Source organism: Nematostella vectensis, chromosome 5 (assembly GCF_932526225.1).
Source record: "Nematostella vectensis chromosome 5, jaNemVect1.1, whole genome shotgun sequence".
Taxonomy (NCBI): Eukaryota; Metazoa; Cnidaria; class Anthozoa; order Actiniaria; family Edwardsiidae; genus Nematostella; species Nematostella vectensis.
In genome coordinates this window covers 16,916,887-16,939,173 of record NC_064038.1, presented here as the reverse complement: position 1 = coordinate 16,939,173, position 22,287 = coordinate 16,916,887, and the positions used below count along the sequence as shown (strand labels likewise).

The window sequence follows — 22,287 nt, the reverse complement described above, 5'->3', positions numbered from 1 at the left end:
AGTGGGGTACACAGTCTTTCATGGTGTCAGTAGTGGGGTGCACAGTCTTTCATGGTGTCAGTAGTGGGGTACACAGCCTTTCATAGTGTCAGTAGTGGGGTACACAGTCTTTCATGGTGTCAGTAGTGGGGTACACAGTCTTTCATACTGTCAGTAGTGGGGTACACAGTCTTTCATAGTGTCAGTAATGGGGTACACAGTCTTTCATAGTGTCAGTAGTGGGGTACACAGTCTTTCATGGTGTCAGTAGTGGGGTGCACAGTCTTTTATAGTTTCAGTAGTGGGGTACACAGTCTTTCATAGTGTCAGTAGTGGGGTGCACAGCCTTTCATAGTGTCAGTAGTGGGGTACACAGTCTTTCATAGTGTCAGTAGTGGGGTGCACAGTCTTTCATAGTGTCAGTAGTGGGGTACACAGTCTTTCATACTGTCAGTAGTGGGGTACACAGTCTTTCATGGTGTCAGTAGTGGGGTACACAGTCTTTCATGGTGTCAGTAGTGGGGTACACAGTCTTTCATGGTGTCAATAGTGGGGTACACAGTCTTTCATGGTGTCAGTAGTGGGGTACACAGTCTTTCATAGTGTCAGTAGTGGGGTACACAGTCTTTCATAGTGTCAGTAGTGGGGTACACAGTCTTTCATGGTGTCAGTAGTGGGGTACACAGTCTTTCATGGTGTCAGTAGTGGGGTACACAGTCTTTCATAGTGTCGGTAGTGGGGTACACAGTCTTTCATCGTGTCAGTAGTGGGGTACACAGTCTTTCATAGTGTCAGTAGTGGGGTACACAGTCTTTCATCGTGTCAGTAGTGGGGTACACAGTCTTTCATAGTGTCAGTAGTGGGGTACACAGTCTTTCATAGTGTCAGTAGAGGGGTACACAGTCTTTCATAGTGTCAGTAGTGGGGTACACAGTCTTTCATAGTGTCAGTAGTGGGGTACACAGTCTTTCATGGTGTCAGTAGTGGGGTACACAGTCTTTCATAGTGTCAGTAGTGGGGTACACAGCCTTTCATAGTGTCAGTAGTTGGGTACACAGTCTTTCATACTGTCAGTAGTGGGGTACACAGTCTTTCATAGTGTCAGTAGTGGGGTACACAGCCTTTCATAGTGTCAGTAGTGGGGTACACAGTCTTTCATACTGTCAGTAGTGGGGTACACAGTCTTTCATAGTGTCAGTAGTGGGGTACACAGTCTTTCATAGTGTCAGTAGTGGGGTACACAGCCTTTCATGGTGTCAGTAGTGGGGTACACAGTCTTTCATAGTGTCAGTAGTGGGGTACACAGTCTTTTATGGTGTCAGTAGTGGGGTACACAGTCTTTCATAGTGTCAGTAGTGGGGTACACAGTCTTTCATAGTGTCAGTAGTGGGGTACACAGTCTTTCATAGTGTCAGTAGTGGGGTACACAGTCTTTTATGGTGTCAGTAGTGGGGTACACAGTCTTTCATAGTGTCAGAAGTTTGGTACACTGTCTTCCACTTTGTGGTGGAAATTTACCCTGCCCTTTACTCTGCCCAGCCCCTCAAATGCCTAATGAACCACCACTATTTGGCTATAAAAACAGTATTTTTCCACGATAGATATGTAATTTCACATCCCAACTTTACTCCGAAGTGATTTCTCATGGAAAACAAATATAAGCCTTACATTTGTACGAAAATCGTCAAATTCCTACTGAATGCAGGAAAATGTGAATAATTCTGGGATTATATTACTTATCATCTCTATTCTTACAAATAATTATACCCATATGCAGTGATGGTTCCTGGACTTGCCATGCGCCATTTATTGACAACGTTTATTGAAATAAATGTATCTTTGTGTTGTGGTATAACCATCTCAGTAGTTTTGACTAGCAAGTTCTTGTGGCAACTTCACTGTTGTTGATATAGGAATCCCAACATAATAGGTTCCCCTCCACACCAAATACATCATATGTATAGGTATTGTGGGGTAGTAGCCAATGGTATGAATATTAAAAATGAGAGAATAAGGTTAATGGCAGTTAGGTTGCAAGCATAGTTGATATTAATGTAATTTAAAATGATTATATAGTGGTAGTAAGGGCGCTGTTAGCAATATGAAGCATTAGTTTGAGATGATGCGGATTTTAATGATACAGTAGTTTGTACTAGAGGACCTTTAAACTGTAAGAACAGGGACGTCGACTCTGGTGCATAGTTTTGAGGGGTTAGCGTGGTTATAGTTTTTATAACTTCGTTGGGTATAGTATTTAAAATTTATTTTAATTGTTAACAAATCTCTCATGTGCATCACCTCCGCAAACCAACAATGTATAGCTATGTATAAGTAGAACTTTTGTAATACGTAAAAAGACACCTACACCTATCTGTACAAAAAAAAGTGTATATGTAGAAAAATAACTTTACTACGACTAGATTTAATAAAATTTTATTTATGATTCTATATATTTAAACCATAGTACATATGTTTAAACGTTGTTTTCTTAACCAAGTATATGGCTTCGAGCGAAACATCTTCCGACTAATGTCAAACTGTCAAAGTCGATATCAAGCTATCCCTCAAGAGGCCATTGGTAATAGCGCTATTGTCTTGATGTAGCATCGTAGCGACTTTGCCGTTCGATTCCCTTGCTAGCACTCGAGATCTCAACGAAACCAAACTCAAATACTTGCTAATTTGTTTACTTCTATCCTAAGAGAGGCTTTTTCTAAGGTATAGACCTCAGTAGATGTCTATCGCGTTTCACCGACTTTGGAAATCGAAAGATTCAGCCCTTTTGCCGATTGTTACGTTATGTGCTCGCGACTCAACAACGAAAGGCTCGCGCCTGTTTTGCAAAAGCTCGCGCCTGACCCGCGGAACTCTCGGGCCTATCTCGCGGAACGCCCGCGCCCATCTCGCGAAAAGCTCGCGCCCATCTCGCGGAATGCTCGCGCTTATCTCGCGGAATGCTCGCGCTTATCTCGCGGAATACTCGCGCTTATTTCGCGGAATGCTCGCGCCCGTTTCGCGTAACGCTCGCGCCCGTTTCGTTTCGAATTGAGAAGCTCTAAGGTACGTTTTCTTGTGAGTCGTCACATATTTCTTCCTTATCTTATATTATGTAATTTAAGTGTAAACAATAATATAAGACATCTCTCCTAACTACAAAATTTAGTTGTAAAAACATAACACCTGACGTGTCTTTTGTAATATGTGAAAGAACATTTGTATTAATCTGCGTGAGTGCAGGAGTTTATATAACAGTGCTCAATACATAGGTGTAGAGCGGGATATATCTTGGTTTGTAGGAAAAAACACGCAAACTACCGTTTCATCTCTACAAGCCTGTTTCGTGGTTGCCCACTCATCATAAACCAAGATATATATACATAAATATATACATGTTGTCTTGCGTATTAACAGATTAATACGCAAGAACCGCCAGCGCAACAACATCATCTGGTACAACCCCCCTTTTAGCAAGAACACAAGCACCAACATCGGCTTTTTTCCTACAAACCAAGATATACCCCGCTCTACACCTATGTATTGAGCACTATTATATGAACGCCTGCACTCACGCATTATATATAATAGGTGTATGTGAACTGAGTGTGCATCAGACCTGTTTCTCATGCTTCCACTCGTGTATAGCAAGCTTCTTGCTCTCTTTAAGTGATAGGTACTCTGTGTACCAGTCCAAGTGTTGTCTCAGGTCAGACAGATTCTGCCCAGGTATTGATACTTCTGCTGCATTCAGAAAGGCATCTCGGGTCTAAAGGAATATTGTATGACTTAACTGACAAAGTGTTATCAAGGACTCAGCTGACAAAGTGTTATCAAGGACTCGACTGACAAAGTGGTATCAAGGACTCAACAGACAAAGTGTTAACGAGGATTTATTAGACAAAGTATTATCAAGGATGCAACAGACAAAGTGTTAACGAGGACTTATTAGACAAAGTGTTATCAAGGACTCGACTGACAAAGTGGTATCAAGGATGCAACAGACAAAGTGTTAACGAGGACTTATTAGACAAAGTATTATCAAGGATGCAACAGACAAAGTGTTAACGACGACTTATTAGACAAAGTGTTATCAAGGACGCAATAGTCAAAGTGTTAACGAGGAAGTTAATTGCTAAAATTGAGTATTAATGTTCATGTTCTGAACTTCACATCTGAGTGGCTAAACATTAAAATATCAATTGCTACCTCATCGATGACAATAGGTAAGATAGTCACTTTAGATCAATAAAAAAGATCAATGTCAAGTTTTGAATTCACAGACATAGGCAATATGCTCTTAAAGGCAAACGTGTCATCTAATAGCAAATCTAAACATTTGTCATGAGGTTGCACCCGGCTAAACATGATCTTCTAAACATTCTTTTAAAAACTGGCACCTTACCACTGATCTCAGCCTCATACGGCTAGAATCATTAATGAACCTATAGTCTGTTATAGAAAGGAGAAACCGCTTAAATGGACTTTTAAGTAAGAGCCAGAATCTCCCATGAAGGAATAGGTATCAAAGCAGATTTATTTACAATTGTGGCGGGTGTGGCTGTTTGCAATTTTACACAACAATCTAAGTGACTATCAATAAGTGTTTATAAATAATACTTGAAAACTAATTGACTACAGTATGCAACAAGTAGCTAGTGATATATTAGTTCTACTGATCAGGTTAATGTCACACAGACCTTGTGCTGGGCCTTCAGCTTGAGGAACATGTTGTGATCATAGTCGTCCCAGCCCCCCTGATGTCCCCCAGTCTGAAGGAGAAACCGCTGTGGAGAGAAGTCACAGACAAAGCTGTTATTGCGATAAAAACATTACCCTTTATCATGAAAGAGTCTCTGTAAGGCGCCATTTTGACATATCCTAGCATAGGAGCTAGCAGACGAAGTATAAAACTTTGTTATTTCAAGATTTTATGACTTTATTTTATCGTCCAATATCTAATTGAAATAATAACATTCCAGGAAAATGGGAATTAGAATGCGACTTTTTTTTATCCTCAAGTTCTTTTTGTAGGAGATACTTTACACATTTGCAGAGAAGTTTCTGTGAATGAGAAAGCTATGCAAAAGGATATTCATATAATTGTAAACTGTTAACAATGATAAAAAGGCTGCCCACAATTTTAAAGATAAAGGAAATGATTCCCCCAGTTTTTGACACCCCCTACTTACCATACAGCTGTTGACACCCCCTACTTACAATACAGTTGTTGACACCGCCTACTTACAATACAGTTGTTGACACCCTCTACTTACAATGCAGCTGTTGACACCCTCTACTTACAAAACAGTTGTTGACACCCCCTACTTACCATACAGTTGTTGACACCCTCTACTTACAATACAGTTGTTGACACCCTCTACTTACAATGCAGCTGTTGACACCCTCTACTTACAAAACAGTTGTTGACACCCTCTACTTACAATACAGTTGTTGACACCCTCTACTTACAATACAGTTGTTGACACCCTCTACTTACAATACAGTTGTTGACACCCTCTACTTACAAAACAGTTGTTGACACCCCCTACTTACCATACAGTTGTTGACACCCTCTACTTACAATACAGTTGTTGACACCCTCTACTTACAATGCAGCTGTTGACACCCTCTACTTACAAAACAGTTGTTGACACCCTCTACTTACAATACAGTTGTTGACACCCTCTACTTACTGTACAATACAGTTGTTGACACCCTCTACTTACAATACAGTTGTTGACACCCCCTACTTACAATGCAGCTGTTGACACCGCCTACTTACAAAACAGTTGTTGACACCCTCTACTTACCATACAGCTGTCGACACCCCCTACTTACAATGCAGCTGTTGACACCGCCTACTTACAAAACAGTTGTTGACACCCTCTACTTACAATACAGTTGTTGACACCCCCTACTTACCATACAGCTGTCGACACCCCCTACTTACAATGCAGCTGTTGACACCGCCTACTTACAAAACAGTTGTTGACACCCTCTACTTACAATACAGTTGTTGACACCCCCTACCCCCTACTTACCATACAGTTGTTGACACCCCCTACTTACAAAACAGTTGTTGACACCCCCTACTTACAATACAGTTGTTGACACCCCCTACTTATAATACAGTTGTTTACACCCCTATACTAACAATAAAGCTGTTGACACCCCCTACTTACAATACATATTTCACTCTATGTGTACCTCAAATGCGGCAACTGCAGGAGGTAGTGAAGCTGACACAGCACCCTTCTTGGCGCCCACAGCAGTTGTTATGGGTGGAGGAAGCGGGGACCAGGACTCAAACTTCTTCTCGGTGGCTGCCAGTTCCTTTATTAAGGTTCTCTCATCTTGTAGAAGAGTGTCATAACTGGCATAGAAAAAAAAAGAAAAATTAAAAGAAAATCACTGAGAAAAATTATATTTTTGTATTATTTATATAATAATATTTTTTCAGGTCATACAGTACAGCAGTAAGTGTGCTGTACTACAAGAAGAAGTATATTAAACATGACAAAAAACATTCACTCAGTGTGCTGATCTACAGCCAGGGATAAGGCTGTCCCCAAATGGAGAGACAGGGCATACAATTCCTGATAATTCACCAGCTGTTACTGTCTACACTGTATGTATGTGTTACTGTACATGTATATGTTTTACTTCATACACTGTACGTTTTACTTCATACACTGTATGGGATACTGTATACACTGTATGTATGTGTTACTGCATACACTGTCAGTTAAAAAAATTACCTCCTGCCTGGTCCTGAATGTGACACTTAAAACTGGCCCGCTTCTTCCCCTCCCCCCACTTCTCGATGTTACCAGTTTACCCCATTTTTTGGTGCTACATACTACTCTCTTTGCTGATCCTTGAAGTGCATTATGGACTCTTCAATATCTTCCATCATTTCCTTCAACTTTTGTACAACTGAAATCAGGCAACACAATAAACATCTTTACACCAAACCATGATTAGATTTGTTTGGTGATCGAAATAAAACACTTATTCCAATCTTCACTTTCTGACTCCTTTAATTTGCTTGTCAAAAAAAAAAACAAGCTGTGGTGATTTATTAGAAAATTATTTTCTGAACCAGGCAAAGCCAAACAAGAAACAATTCCATGAATCCACCTTGCAACATCCATAAGCACAGTACTTACAGTCGTTATGCCCCATTAGACTTTTTCATGTCCTAGAGCACTCTCCCAATGTGCTAATATACAGTAGCTGTATTTTTATTAAATGCAAGCAACTCTCAAGTTATGTTTGCTTCAGTATGATGAAGTGAGATTAGAGTTAGGACTGCAAAGCACTGACTGGCTGTTTTTTTTTTGTAAATTCAGCTAATGAATAGCTAGGAGTCAATTGACTAAAAATTCACAATCTCAGATTTCAAAACCCTAATCTCATGATCTCTGATAAACTTTCATGAATTCTCCAACCCTATCATCTCATAGAATACAATACAATAAACTTTATTTCATAAAAAGAAGCATAACAACCATATAAGATCCATCTGGTGGCCACATACACGGATAGACTCACAGGCAGGGGAAGCCTTCACATCCATCAACTCTCTCTGGAACTTATCAACATTGCTCCTGATTTTCCCTAACTGCTGCCTCAGGTTTTGCCCTGAAATATAAAACATGGATGTTGTGAATTGTCACAACACAAAGATACTTTACATATATAACAGAGTAATGAATGGCCACAAGATAAAGATACTGTACAGATATATAACAGAGTAATAAATGACCACAACACAAACATATTGTACTGTACAAATATATAACAGAGTAATAAATAACAACAACACAGAAATACTGTACAGATATATAACAGAGTAATGAATGACCACAACACAAAGATACTATACAGATATATAACAGAGTAATGAATGACAACAACACAAAAATACTGTACAGATATATAACAGAGTAATGAATGACCACAACACAAAGATACTGTACAGATATATAACATTTTTGGTAGGGCCTACAGCACAAAGGATCAAGTTCAACTTCGATAACAACACAAATAATAATGAAGAAAATGAAGCAATGATACCATACTGCAACAGACTGATTGGGTTTTCTATGCTCAAAGATTGATTTCTAAATCATGTACTGTACATTAAAAAAGATGTTGCCAAGAGTCTGTTTTAGCAAACAGCGCTTGTATTGTATGAAAACTTACTCTCTGACTTTCTATCATTGTCAGCTTTGATCTGTATCTCTTCCAATACACAGTGCTCTTTTCTGAATTCACTCTTATGGCAAAAGAGTACACCATTACATTCCTTTTCTATTGCAGTAAATCTGAAATAACCCAAGCATTTGAAATGGTATGTATTTGAATAGCACAAATTTATATCAGGAGAAACAACATTTTTCATACTTTCCAGACCAGATGTTGAGAGTGGAGGAGGGGGGGTTGAGAGAGATTGGACCTCTTCACCTTCACAATCCCCATAAGACCCAAGTTATTACAGCGCAACCAGTAAAACCATGAACACCTAAAAATATGTGTGGCATGTTTATTGTCTTCTGACGAGTCAGACACAAGAATTGAGACACTGAGACTTGTTGAGTCATGTGTTGAGCCATTGTGAGTGATTGGTCGGAACAAACATCACGGTTTTTATAGTTCATGGTTTTCTTGGTCGCGCTGTAAATCCCAGAATGGGGCAAGAAGGGTCCTCACATTAAACAAAATCACACCACTCTCTTTATCATATAGAGAAAAGTCATTGTACAGTTACTGTACCTAACAAGCTACAGTATCCATACTATCACAACATCACTCGGTTTTACAAGGGCTATTTTACAAGAGACACAACATCACTCGGTTTTACAAGTGCTATTTTATAAATGTCACATTTGTACTCACTCTCTTTCAATCTGTTCAAACTTCTCGAAAAACTCAGATTTTTTGGCAGGCTCCCGTGAACTTCCTTTCGAAGAGCCCTTTTTTCCACAACCATTAGATCGGTGACTCATGACTGCTTGTCGTTATGATGGCCAAGTCATAGCAAAAAATTTGCTTTCTTGCTCTTTGTTTGTGTTGTTGTCATTGCCGCCATTTTGTTTCTAATTTCGTGATACGTAACATGATTCGACGGCTCAAGATGCCAGCGGTTACACCCATTAGTACAAAAATCGGCCTTTCTTCCCGAAGTCAAAATGGTAAGACAAACCACCTTTAGCCAGATTTATTACTTTCACGGCTATATCTACTCCCATGCCTCTTATTGCAGTAAAACTTGTCTAAATTCCCCCTTTTGTGAATATGAGGTGTATTTGAGGCCAAGCATGTCTCGGATTCAAGTTTGCCGTTAAGATGATTTGAGTACATGTGCTGACTCATGTTGTCAAACTTTTTTGTCCAACGTGTGGTTTTAGTTCCGCAACCAGTACGACAATGATGTTACAGTATGGAGCCCACAGGTAAGAAGAACATAGAACACCGTTGATGACATTATTCCGCATGTATAGCGAGATTTGAGTACTTTTTGTGTTTGGCTTTTCACTAAACTTGGTAAGCAACGTACTTTTGTTCTCAGCATCATAAGTACCATAGATAGATCTCCTCTATCTGAGGGGATACGGTAGATTTAAAACCTACTTAATAATGATTATCTCCTATTCCACCTAGAGAATTTCTCATTACATCATAGTTTGGTTGTCTTGGTACTGTTTTGTGAGACTTCTATTAAACCCCTACATCATTTCATATCTCGCAAAAGACAACATAAAAGAAATATGCTGTATCTACTTGCACGGCTTCCGGTAAAGGAGGAAAAAAGCTAGCTACACGGCTGTCTCCAGTTTTGTTGATTTTTAGCCTAAATAACAAGTTCCTGGCTTTAAAACACGTCCACGATTATTTAGAACAGCCAAGCGATGATTTTTAGCCTGAAAAGCTATGCAACAAGCGCCCCGCAAATGCTCGGCAAAGTATGAACGATGCGTGGAGTTCGACATTTCATGATTGCATGTTGCCTTTTGCGAATTTTTTCAAGCTAGAAGCCATTGTTTGATGGTTCTAAATGACAGGAGGAGGTTTCTAAAGTCAAAACTTTTCATTTTGGCTTAATGGCAAAAAGAAAAAAGGGAAGTGTATCTACTTTTTTCTCCTTGCACAGCTGTTATGGCGAAAACAAGAAGTGTCGAACTCCACGCTTCGTTCATACTGTGCCGAGCATTTGCGGGTCACTCAATGCACAGCTTTTCAAGCTAAAAAACATCTCTTGGCTGTTCTTAGTAATCGTGGAAGTGTTTCAAAGCCAGAAACTTGTTATTTAGGCTAAAAATCGAGAAAATGGGAGACAGCCGTGCAGCTAGTTTTTTTTTTCCTCCTTCACCGGAAGCCGTGCAAATAGACACAGTGAAACTTTTTTGGTCACCGCTTACTTTTAGAATTTGTGCCAAATATTTTTTATTTTGATTCTTTCTCTGTAAAATATAATGTAAGTTTTCAGTTTGGCACTGTACAGGACCCGAAATGATCCCAGGACCCGAAATGATCCCCAAAAGTACCCCAAGTGATCCATACCGAGGAGTCCCCGAAATCGACCTCAAGGAATTGCGGTAATGGACAAAGGGAAAGCAGAAGTAATCACTTGCTTAAAGCATATTTATAAAATTCTTAAAGCATAATTAAGGCTTTTGCCCCGTAAACCCATAAACAGAGTCCAAAACAAATACACAACTTTTAATTGCTACTGAAAGAAATACAACATTAACATAGCACAGCCTTGCTTAGAACAACCAAAACTGTTGACCTTCCATCACTCTAAACATTTGCAGTTCCGACACATGACTCTAACAATATAAATCTCGTTTCCGGTAAACATCACCCCTAAAAATCCATATTCATTTGACAACTAAACGTGTATTTCACCACGAAATCCATGTTCACATGAGCGAATACTGTATTTACCGACACATTTTAGGCAGCCGGTTTGGCCGTAACAACAAAAGCACACTGAGTAACTCACCCGAACAACCCTTTTACTACCGTTGCAAGATGTGGCTTTAGTTGAAAGAAATATTTATGTGAGTTTTGAATTTCCTTTATGTAGTCGGCCATACAAACCTGCATGGTCTCGTGATAGGTCTTTCATTTACCGAATACAAACAAACATGCACAAAAGTAACTTTAAGAATAACCTTATGTTTTATCTGTGGATCGATATGGAGACTTGTTATCTATAAATGATTTATTCACGCCTGGTTCTTCAAATTACTATCACGGAAATTGTCATTTGACCCCAATTCCTGACTCAACCACTGTATTTCCCACGCAGTCGTATATTAGTAACACAAATAACGCTAAAATGTTCATATGTTTTTAAAACTGAAAGCCAATCCTTCCACATTCCTTTTGTTTGTCCATTACTGCAATTCCTTGGGGTTCATTTCGGGGACTCTTGGGGATCGTTTTGGGTCCCAGGATCAGTTGGGGAACTTTTGGGGATCGTTTCGGGTCCTGGAATTATTTCGGGTCCTCACTCTCCAATACCAAAAAATAGCAAAAGATAGACATCCTATCACATCAAACATCGAAAGATTTTTCAATGCACTAAAAAGTGCCACAATAGTGCCGGTGATGGGATGAATCATTTTTCTGAACAGGAAAAGCCAAATTTTATATTTAGAAGAAAATATTCAGAAAATAGAAAAGTGAGAACTTTCCACCCCTTGCTCATGATGAAAAAATTGTAACCAGAAGCACATGGAGTGCTTGAATGCTCATGTCGCCTACACACTTAAACCTCATCTTCATATACCTATACCTCATCTACATTATCATTTTTACTATCTTACTTATTTTAGGGGAGAATTCATCAGATTGAATATGCCATGGAGGCTGTGAAGCAGGTGATTCATGCAGAGAAATAAGATGTCTTTTACATTCACCCATAAATCATGTTTTATTTCTAATTTGTTGTGAATCATTATTTTACTGGAAAGAGTGCTCAAGACACACACAATTACAACATAAGTGACACATAAAGCTAAATACTGCCTGACATTTTTAATAATCGAGTTTTTAGGTTTATTAGTATGTGTAATATGGCTTATTAGAAAAATCTATTGTGGAGAACCTTGTGAAATCATGTCAAGCAAAAACTATTCTATTGGTTCTATTTAACAGTTGGTTCATAACAGAAAATCTCCAATAAGATATATTATGGAGCACATACTGTACTATTTCTTGTAATTTCCTCAAAATCTCACTTTAGTGTATATTATGCCTGTATGTTTAGTACAAAAAATATCCTTTGTGGGGAAAGCTTTTTGCTGCAGGACAATGGGACTTTGCCTAGTTCTTACTTGGACGATTACTTAATAGTCATGAGAATCACATGTTGAAAATTATTATAACATAAAAAAACTTTCCATATGATCCTATGGGAAACCGACAAAGATCAGCAGGGTGTGTCAGGGGCGATGGCCGACTGTAGGGTGTGTCAGGGGCGATGGCCGACTGTAGGGTGTGAAGGGGTAGTGTATGGGCCAAGGCAGAAGGATGATGATGATAACATATGATATTTTTTTACTGAACTAAATGTGTTAATTGTTTTTGTTTAAGGGCTCTGCAACTGTTGCTTTGAAATCAAAGACTCATGCTGTCATTGTGGCATTAAAGGTAACTTTGCATTTTATTGATTCAGACATCTGATCTGCAATTTTTTTTCTTTCTACTCACTTTGTCCCTGTCAGCCCTGTTATACCCCAAAGATGTAATGCAAAGCCGAAAATGACAATTGCAAGTTGAAGTTCATCAGATCCATATGCTGATGTATCAATTGAGCGAATAGAAGATCATCCCAAGCGGTGTGATAGAAACAACTCTACTATCTATTGTCAAAATATTACTTCGCCTGGTATTTTCCGGGGGATTGAATACTTCGCCTGGTATTTTAGGGGGTTGAATACTTCACCTGGTAATTAAAAACCCTTGTTTAGCAAAATTCATTGAATCCCCCATGGGGACGAAAGAGATGATTGTTGTTGATAAGTTGAAGCCTATTTTGGAAGACCTTCTTCAACTACATGAATATTTTAGCGTGCACCATCAGAGTTGTCAGCTCATCAGAAGAAGATCCTGCCCATAGACACTCATGTTGGAGTATCCATAGCTGGGCTTACTGCAGATGCAAGACTTCTCAGGTGGGTACTAGTAACAACGGGCTGTGATGATAGCTAGTGTTCCTTGGTTCAATCTGGATGAGCTTAGAGGGGTAAAGACATACAGTACCGCTCTCGGACATGTGTTGGCGAAATTGTTCGCGAACACAGTGTTCGCGAACAGACCGGGACAAACCGTTTGACAAACGGGAACTCAAACCGTGTAACTGATACTTACTTAAAATACATACTGGAGTTCTGCAAGCGATTCAAATAAATTGTTCGTGTAAACGTCAGCTGAGAGCTATGGTTAACGTTAAAATCAGAAACAACAAATTCAGTTATAGTCTGATATGCCTCGAGTTCAATTATTTGTAGACGATCAAGACAAGACACTTTCAAGTTTGAGAAATAAAACGAAAAAGATGGCGGAGGAAAGCCAAAGCATGTGAAAGATTTGATCGTGGATTTACGAGGGCAGACACAGGCAAAAAAGTTAGTTTATTCTCAAAAGCTTACCCCAAAGAGAGAAGGAATGTCGATCGCTTGATATTCTTCGAAGATAGTCGAATGTGTGACAACTGCTAGCGAATACTTTTGAACAGCGGGAAGCCATTTATTTAACAAATACTTGTATTACACACGGGAGAATTAATTTGGGGAAGGAATGCCTATCGCTTGATATTCTTCAAAGATTTTCGAATGTGTGACAACTGTTAGCGAAGACTTTTGAACAGCTGCCGATTGCTTGATATTCTTCGAAGATTGACGAATGTGTGACAACTGCTAGCGAAGACTTTTTTGAACAGCTTGAAGCCATTTATTTGACAAAGACTTGTAATAAGCACAGGAGAAGGAATGCCGATCGCTTGATATCCTTCGAAGATTTCGAATGTGCGAAAACTGCTAGCGAAGAATTTTGAACATCGGAAAGCCATTTATTTAACAAAGACTTGTATTAGACACGGGAGAATTCGTTTTGGGAAGGAATGCCAATCGCTTTATATCCTTCGAAGATATCTGAAAGTGTGAAAACTGTTAGTGAAGACTTTTGAACAGTTGGAAGCCATTTATTTTACAACGCATCCTGTTCGCTTGGATTGAGGATATAAACACGGAATGTGTGACGTTGAGTGGAAATATCGAGGCAGAGACATTTTTATCAAAATTATTTTAATATAACAATTTCTAAAGATTTACAATTACAGAAGCATAAGATACGGTTATAAACGGTTATAAAATACATTTTCAATTGTAATTATGCAGTTAAGTAGCAGTTAACACACATTCCAAAATCCTCGAATAGCGGATCAGCATTTCTTTCTCAAACTAATTCTCCTGTGTTTATTACATGTCTTTGTCAAATAAATGGCTTCCCGCTGTTATTAAGTCTTCGCTAGCAGCTAGCTGTTCTAGCTGCTACACGTTACCGTTCGTCAAACTGTTTATTTTGCATATGTTCGCGACCAGTCTATATGTTCGCAAATTTTGCAAACAGTGTCCCTATGTTCGTGAGCGGTACTGTATAGAAGAGATATATACAAAACACTTTACATTTTTGGAAGCTCTCTTTTTATATGGATGAGTTTGAAATCTCTTTTTATATGAGTTTCAAATCATTGATTATTCTCAAATGTGACCCTTTTTTCAGCAAGTTCATGAGGAATGAATGTTTAAATTCTAAATATGCATATGATACAATGCTACCTATAACAAGACTGGTGTCAAGTGTTGGAGATAGTATCCTTGAACTACAGTATAGCAGCACAGTCCAACCCTATACTGTTTAGTATAATAGTCCCACAGTCCAACCCTATACTGTTTAGTATAATAGTCCCACAGTCCAACCCTATACTGTTTAGTATAATAGTCCCACAGTCCAACCCTATACTGTTTAGTATAATAGTCCCACAGTCCAACCCTATAACTGTATATAGTCCCACAGTCCAACCCTATTACTGTATATTATAGTCCCACAGTCCAACCCTATTACTGTATATTATAGTCCCACAGTCCAACCCTATTACTGTATATAGTCCTACAGTCCAACCCTATAACTGTATATAGTCCTACAGTCCAACCCTATAACTGTATATAGTCCCACAGTCCAACCCTATTACTGTATATAGTCCCACAGTCCAACCCTATAACTGTATATAGTCCCACAGTCCAACCCTATTACTGTATATAGTCCCACAGTCCAACCCTATTACTGTATACATATAGTCCCACAGTCCAACCCTATTACTGTATACATATAGTCCTACAGTCCAACCCTATAACTGTATATAGTCCCACAGTCCAACCCTATTACTGTATATAGTCCCACAGTCCAACCCTATTACTGTATATAGTCCCACAGTCCAACCCTATTACTGTATATAGTCCTACAGTCCAACCCTATAACTGTATATAGTCCCACAGTCCAACCCTATTACTGTATATAGTCCTACAGTCCAACCCTATAACTGTATATAGTCCCACAGTCCAACCCTATTACTGTATAAAGTCCCACAGTGTAGCTGTATTACTGTATATAGTCCCACAGTCCAACCCTATAACTGTATATGTCCCACAGTCCAACCCTATTACTGTATATAGTCCCACAGTGTAGCCGTATTACTGTATATAGTCCCACAGTCTAGCTCTATTACTGTAAATAGTCCCACAGTCCAACCCTATTACTGCATATAGTCCCACAGTCCAACCCTATTACCGTATATAGTCCCACAGTCCAACACTATTACTGTACATTATAGTCCCACAGTCCAACACTATTACTCTATAACAGTAGAGTAGAAAATAAGGTCAGCTAATCATTTGTATCCAGGTTTTGCTACTGTTTCAACCTTAACATTCCAACCAGAAATGCAAATCCCCACGCAGCGGTATGGCCGTCGTCCTTATGGTGTTGGGCTGCTTGTCGTTGGCTATGACGTAAGCTGACAAGCATTCTGTTGTTGTTTTTGTCAGTGTTGATTTTGATGTTTTTTGTTGTTACTATATGATATAACCTGACAAGCTGATGTTTTTTTTTAGGGTTGGTGTTTTTTTGCAGTTGTTATTGTTGTTGATATTTATAATGGTGTTGTTTTCATGGTTGGTTTTTCATGGTGATTGTTAGTATTTTATTGTTGGAGTTGTTGATAAAACTCATGTTGGGGCTTCCATTGATACTGTTAATGGCATTATGTTGTTATTATTAATGACATTATGTTGTTATTGTTAATGGCATTATGTTATTGTTAATGACATTATGTTGTTATTGTTAATGGCATTATGTTGTTATTGTTAATGGCATTATGTTGTTATTGTTAATGGCATTATGTTGTTATTGTTAATGGCATTATGTTATTGTTAATGGCATTATGTTGTTATTGTTAATGACATTATGTTGTTATTGTCAATGGCATTATGTTGTTATTGTTAATGGCATTATGTTATTGTTAATGACATTATGTTGTTATTGTTAATGGCATTATGTTATTGTTAATGACATTATGTTGTTATTGTTAATGGCATTATGTTATTGTTAATGACATTATGTTGTTATTGTTAATGGCATTATGTTATTGTTAATGACATTATGTTGTTATTGTTAATGACATTATGTTATTATTGTTAATGGCATTATGTTATTGTTAATGACATTATGTTGTTATTGTCAATGGCATTATGTTGTTATTGTTAATGGCATTATGTTGTTATTGTTAATGGCATTATGTTGTTATTGTTAATGGCATTATGTTATTGTTAATGGCATTATGTTATTGTTAATGGCATTATGTTGTTATTGTTAATGACATTATGTTGTTATTGTTAATGGCATTATGTTGTTATTGTTGATGACATTATGTTGTTATTGTTAATGGCATTATGTTGTTATTGTTGATGACATTATGTTGTTATTGTTAATGGCATTATGTTATTGTTAATGGCATTATGTTGTTATTGTTAATGGCATTATGTTGTTATTGTTAATGGCATTATGTTATTGTTAATGGCATTATGTTGTTATTGTTAATGGCATTATGTTGTTATTGTTAATGGCATTATGTTGTTATTGTTAATGGCATTATGTTATTGTTAATGGCATTATGTTGTTATTGTTAATGGCATTATGTTGTTATTGTCAATGGCATTATGTTGTTATTGTTAATGGCATTATGTTGTTATTGTTAATGACATTATGTTGTTATTGTCAATGGCATTATGTTGTTATTGTTAATGGCATTATGTTATTGTTAATGACATTATGTTGTTATTGTTAATGGCATTATGTTATTGTTAATGACATTATGTTGTTATTGTTAATGGCATTATGTTATTGTTAATGACATTATGTTGTTATTGTTAATGGCATTATGTTATTGTTAATGACATTATGTTGTTATTGTTAATGACATTATGTTGTTATTGTTAATGACATTATGTTGTTATTGTTAATGACATTATGTTATTATTGTTAATGGCATTATGTTATTGTTAATGACATTATGTTGTTATTGTTAATGACATTATGTTATTATTGTTAATGGCATTATGTTATTGTTAATGACATTATGTTGTTATTGTCAATGGCATTATGTTGTTATTGTTAATGGCATTATGTTGTTATTGTTAATGGCATTATGTTGTTATTGTTAATGGCATTATGTTATTGTTAATGGCATTATGTTATTGTTAATGGCATTATGTTGTTATTGTTAATGACATTATGTTGTTATTGTTAATGGCATTATGTTGTTATTGTTGATGACATTATGTTGTTATTGTTAATGGCATTATGTTGTTATTGTTGATGACATTATGTTGTTATTGTTAATGGCATTATGTTATTGTTAATGGCATTATGTTGTTATTGTTAATGGCATTATGTTGTTATTGTTAATGGCATTATGTTATTGTTAATGGCATTATGTTGTTATTGTTAATGGCATTATGTTATTGTTAATGGTATTATGTTGTTATTGTTAATGGCATTATGTTATTGTTAATGGCATTATGTTGTTATTGTTAATGGCATTATGTTGTTATTGTCAATGGCATTATGTTGTTATTGTTAATGGCATTATGTTGTTATTGTTAATGACATTATGTTGTTATTGTCAATGGCATTATGTTGTTATTGTTAATGGCATTATGTTATTGTTAATGACATTATGTTGTTATTGTTAATGGCATTATGTTATTGTTAATGACATTATGTTGTTATTGTTAATGACATTATGTTGTTATTGTTAATGACATTATGTTGTTATTGTTAATGACATTATGTTATTATTGTTAATGGCATTATGTTATTGTTAATGACATTATGTTGTTATTGTCAATGGCATTATGTTGTTATTGTTAATGGCATTATGTTGTTATTGTTAATGGCATTATGTTGTTATTGTTAATGGCATTATGTTATTGTTAATGGCATTATGTTATTGTTAATGGCATTATGTTGTTATTGTTAATGACATTATGTTGTTATTGTTAATGGCATTATGTTGTTATTGTTGATGACATTATGTTGTTATTGTTAATGGCATTATGTTGTTATTGTTGATGACATTATGTTGTTATTGTTAATGGCATTATGTTATTGTTAATGGCATTATGTTGTTATTGTTAATGGCATTATGTTGTTATTGTTAATGGCATTATGTTATTGTTAATGGCATTATGTTGTTATTGTTAATGGCATTATGTTATTGTTAATGGCATTATGTTGTTATTGTTAATGGCATTATGTTATTGTTAATGGCATTATGTTGTTATTGTTAATGGCATTATGTTATTGTTAATGACATTATGTTGTTATTGTTAATGGCATTATGTTGTTATTGTTCTGTGAAAGGTGTCAATGCAGTAGCAACTAATAGAAATTTGTGCCAAATGTTTACTCTCACCAATCTATTCACTCACACAGGACATGGGACCGCACATCTTTCAAACCTGTCCATCTGCCAATTATTTTGACTGTAAAGCAATGGCTATTGGTGCCCGCTCACAGGTAAATATTTGAATGGCTATTGGTAATCTTTTACAGGTACATTTTCAGATGGCTATTGGTAGTCGCTCACTGGTAGAATATTTACATGGTTTTCACTCTGGGAGATAGTCTAACACATGCCTTAACTGTGTCAGACAGACTCATTGTGGAACAAACTGTACCCATGTTTAAAGTGAATCTCCATTTCACTTGATTTAATAAGTGAAACCAAACTTTTTTGTGAATTTTCCCACTTCTTGCTATTACAATTCTTTTCAGTAAGAAGCTTTTTCAAACATTGTTGTGATGTTTGGTTACAAAGATTGATATGATTGGTTGCTTTTTATAGTACTGTATAACATCATGCTTATTACAGACACCTTTTTATCTTTAAAGTGTTGTTTGTTATCAGTCAGCAAGGACCTACCTGGAAAAATACCTGGATGCATTTGGTGACTGTGAACCAGAAGAGCTCATCAAGCATGGCCTGAAGGCGCTGAGAGAGACTCTCCCAAATGAACAGGAACTCACAACAAAGGTAAAAATGTTGATGGTCTCAAGGCACAGAGAGACACTCTCTCAAATAAAAGTATTTGCCTGATTTGTTGTCCTTCTCCAAAAGTGGGAGAGTTGGATTAATTGTTTTTCCATGCATTTCTTCATATTTCATTTGGTATTTTTAAACTAGATCTTTCAGATTAGGGGTACCTTAGATGCACTTATGGAGGCATTAATGTTTTATATTTGCCTTCAGAATTGTTCCATTGGGCTTGTCGGCAAAGATCAGGACTTTGTCATTTACAATGATGATGACGTGGCACCATATGTATCCTATTACGTAAATAAATTGTGATAAACTGCACACCTCCAAGGAATAAGTGCATATTATAGTCATTAGTACTATTTAGTAGAATGTGTGATAAATATACATGATAATTTGTGACAAAGTTATCCTTTACTAGTGTAAGCTTGCTGGCTTTGACCAGTCTAGGAAGCCAAGAGGAGAGGTCAGTGCTGCTTACATACCTAGAAAGGGTTTTATATACACAGCAGCGGTGTACTGCTCAAGAACCCAGAAGGGGTGGTATATACACAGCAGGGGAGGGGTGGTCCATGAATGATTGATGGGTGATAAGGATTTTTGGTGCCTGAATATACCTTTTTATGTTGGGTTTCCTTTTTGGTCAGGTTTTTTTGGATACTGGAACTGTTTCATGTGTATTATTTAGGATGACAACAGAGAGTAAATGTGTCTATTTAATAGAGGTTTCCTTCTACATCACAGGCTGCCCCATCAGGGGATGTCACCATGGCAGAGGGACAGGTCTGTGTGCTCTGTTTTTCTATGCTACGTTATAACTTGCGTCGATGTGTGCAAAATTAAGACCAAAGAACTAGAAAAAATATAAAAAGTGTTATCATAAAATATCCGAAACACACAAAAAAGAAGCCCCTGTTTTTGTTTTGGTGTATTTATCCCTTCTCAATTGGCACGAGGGAATGACTCCTTATAGTTTATAATCATAAGTGTAAATGTGGACACACTGTCACTAAAGATGTTACCACAGGTATTATTTAAGCCCTTATGAAATTTGGTGAGTGTGGGGACTCTAGCTAAACATCCATGTTGAGAGATTCACATGCTCCAAGGCTGTCACAAACATAAAACAACCCAGTGTTGTTTTGTTCTTACCGCTCAAGTGTTTTAATATGAAGTATGACTTCTTGCCGCTCAAGTGTTTTAATATGAAGTATGACTTCTTGCCGCTCAAGTGTTTTAATATGAAGTATGACTTCTTGCCGCTCAAGTGTTTTAATATGAAGTATGACTTCTTGCCGCTCAAGTGTTTTAATATGAAGTATGACTTCTTGCCGCTCAAGTGTTTTAATATGAAGTATGACTTCTTACCGCTCAAGTGTTTTAATATGAAGTATGACTTCTTGCCGCTCAAGTGTTTTAATATGAAGTATGACTTCTTGCCGCTCAAGTGTTTTAATATGAAGTATGAATTCTTGCCGCTCAAGTGTTTTAATATGAAGTATGACTTCTTGCCGCTCAAGTGTTTTAATATGAAGTATGACTTCTTGCCGCTCAAGTGTTTTAATATGAAGTATGACTTCTTGCAGGAGGCGAGTGATGATGCCAAGCCAGAGGCAATGGAGCATGACGAGAGATGAGCTGCTGTGAAATCTGTACTTCCCCCCTTCTATATGTGATCATAACTTTTAGAGTGCATTAGACCACCACTTCTAAAATACATTAGACCACTTTTAGAGACTCTTGCACTACACCATCCTTATTACGGAACACTTTTAACATTTGCGATTCTTCAGACTGTGGCTCTTATCATGATCTTGCAAAATAAAAGTAACAATTGTGATTCGAATTGTACGTCCTTCATGAGACCCTGGCAACGCAACATGCCCTAAGAAATTATGCAGTTATCAATGTCAAGCCCCAAGGGGAGGGGAAGGGGCTTTCAAGGTGCTTGGGATTGGCATTGTTTTTTTAAATGGTCAAAATCCCGTCCACTGGAACAATAAATACTGTCGATCTAAAACAAAGTTCCCCAGTCTAGGGCAAGCAAAAACTTAATTTCACAGTATCCACACAACCATACCCACCTACCACACACCATACCCACCTACACACGACCATACCCACAACCATACCCACCTACCACACAACCATACCCACCTACCCACAACCATACCCACCTACCCACAGCAACGTAGGAAGGAAACACCGGACGGTTTTATAACCTGAAGAAGGCAGGTATTGGCCTGCCGAAATATCGTTCTAAAAACATAAATCTGCGTTGTTGTCGACATATAAAGGTTTTACCCACAACCATACCCACCTGCCACAAAACCATACCCACCTACCAGACAACCATACCCACCTAACCATACCCACCTACCCCACAACCATACCCACACACCATACCCACCTACCACACACGTTTTCCACCTTATCCACTTAATAACTTATACACACAATAGCTATCTCAACCCTTAAAGTCCATATATCCTTTTCATCTTCCGAATGGTATGTGGTTCGTATAGACCCTATAAAAAACGCGTTCGCGCGCATAACTCGAATCTGTAATATTGAGGTATTTTGGTCAATCTTCGGGAAAAAAAGCCGTGGACTGAAAGGCCCGGGTCCAGTCATTTGTG

At 37.4% G+C, this 22,287-nt stretch overlaps 2 protein-coding genes across 4 annotated transcripts in view; one reads left to right on the top strand and one right to left on the bottom strand.

Annotated features, from left to right (window-relative positions):
• LOC5508088 (coiled-coil domain-containing protein 112) overlaps nucleotides 1-9,109 on the bottom strand; it is an 86,512-nt gene extending 77,403 nt beyond the window's left edge. For all 3 annotated transcript variants that reach the window (XR_007308039.1, XM_048727461.1, XM_048727460.1), the window contains exons 1-7: nucleotides 8,878-9,109; nucleotides 8,185-8,306; nucleotides 7,531-7,620; nucleotides 6,837-6,912; nucleotides 6,184-6,349; nucleotides 4,674-4,760; nucleotides 3,593-3,742 (exon numbers count right to left, since the gene is read on the bottom strand). Coding sequence is in view for 2 of the 3 variants with exons in the window: in XM_048727461.1 (XP_048583418.1) it covers nucleotides 3,593-3,742; nucleotides 4,674-4,760; nucleotides 6,184-6,349; nucleotides 6,837-6,912; nucleotides 7,531-7,620; nucleotides 8,185-8,306; nucleotides 8,878-8,987 (801 nt within the window). In the remaining variant the exon portion in view is untranslated. The remainder of the gene's footprint in view (nucleotides 1-3,592; nucleotides 3,743-4,673; nucleotides 4,761-6,183; nucleotides 6,350-6,836; nucleotides 6,913-7,530; nucleotides 7,621-8,184; nucleotides 8,307-8,877) is intronic.
• On the top strand, nucleotides 9,109-21,488 carry LOC5508074 (proteasome subunit alpha type-1). The gene is made up of 13 exons (XM_032376857.2): nucleotides 9,109-9,173; nucleotides 9,390-9,434; nucleotides 11,826-11,870; nucleotides 12,586-12,642; nucleotides 13,063-13,166; nucleotides 14,776-14,864; nucleotides 15,991-16,061; nucleotides 19,045-19,128; nucleotides 19,520-19,645; nucleotides 19,862-19,933; nucleotides 20,076-20,114; nucleotides 20,393-20,431; nucleotides 21,235-21,488. Exons 1-13 carry the CDS (start codon nucleotides 9,171-9,173, stop codon nucleotides 21,283-21,285), a joined length of 825 nt encoding a protein of 274 aa, XP_032232748.1. The 5' UTR covers nucleotides 9,109-9,170; the 3' UTR covers nucleotides 21,286-21,488.
• Nucleotides 21,489-22,287: the final 799 nt, after the last annotated feature.

Bases quoted from the DNA above. Each gene is read 5' to 3' on its own strand.
- LOC5508074 (XM_032376857.2), top strand. The intron at 9,435-11,825 runs GTAAGAAGAACA...TACTTATTTTAG, and splicing joins TTACAGTATGGAGCCCACAG to GGGAGAATTCATCAGATTGA. The intron at 19,129-19,519 runs GTAAATATTTGA...GTTTGTTATCAG, and splicing joins CTATTGGTGCCCGCTCACAG to TCAGCAAGGACCTACCTGGA.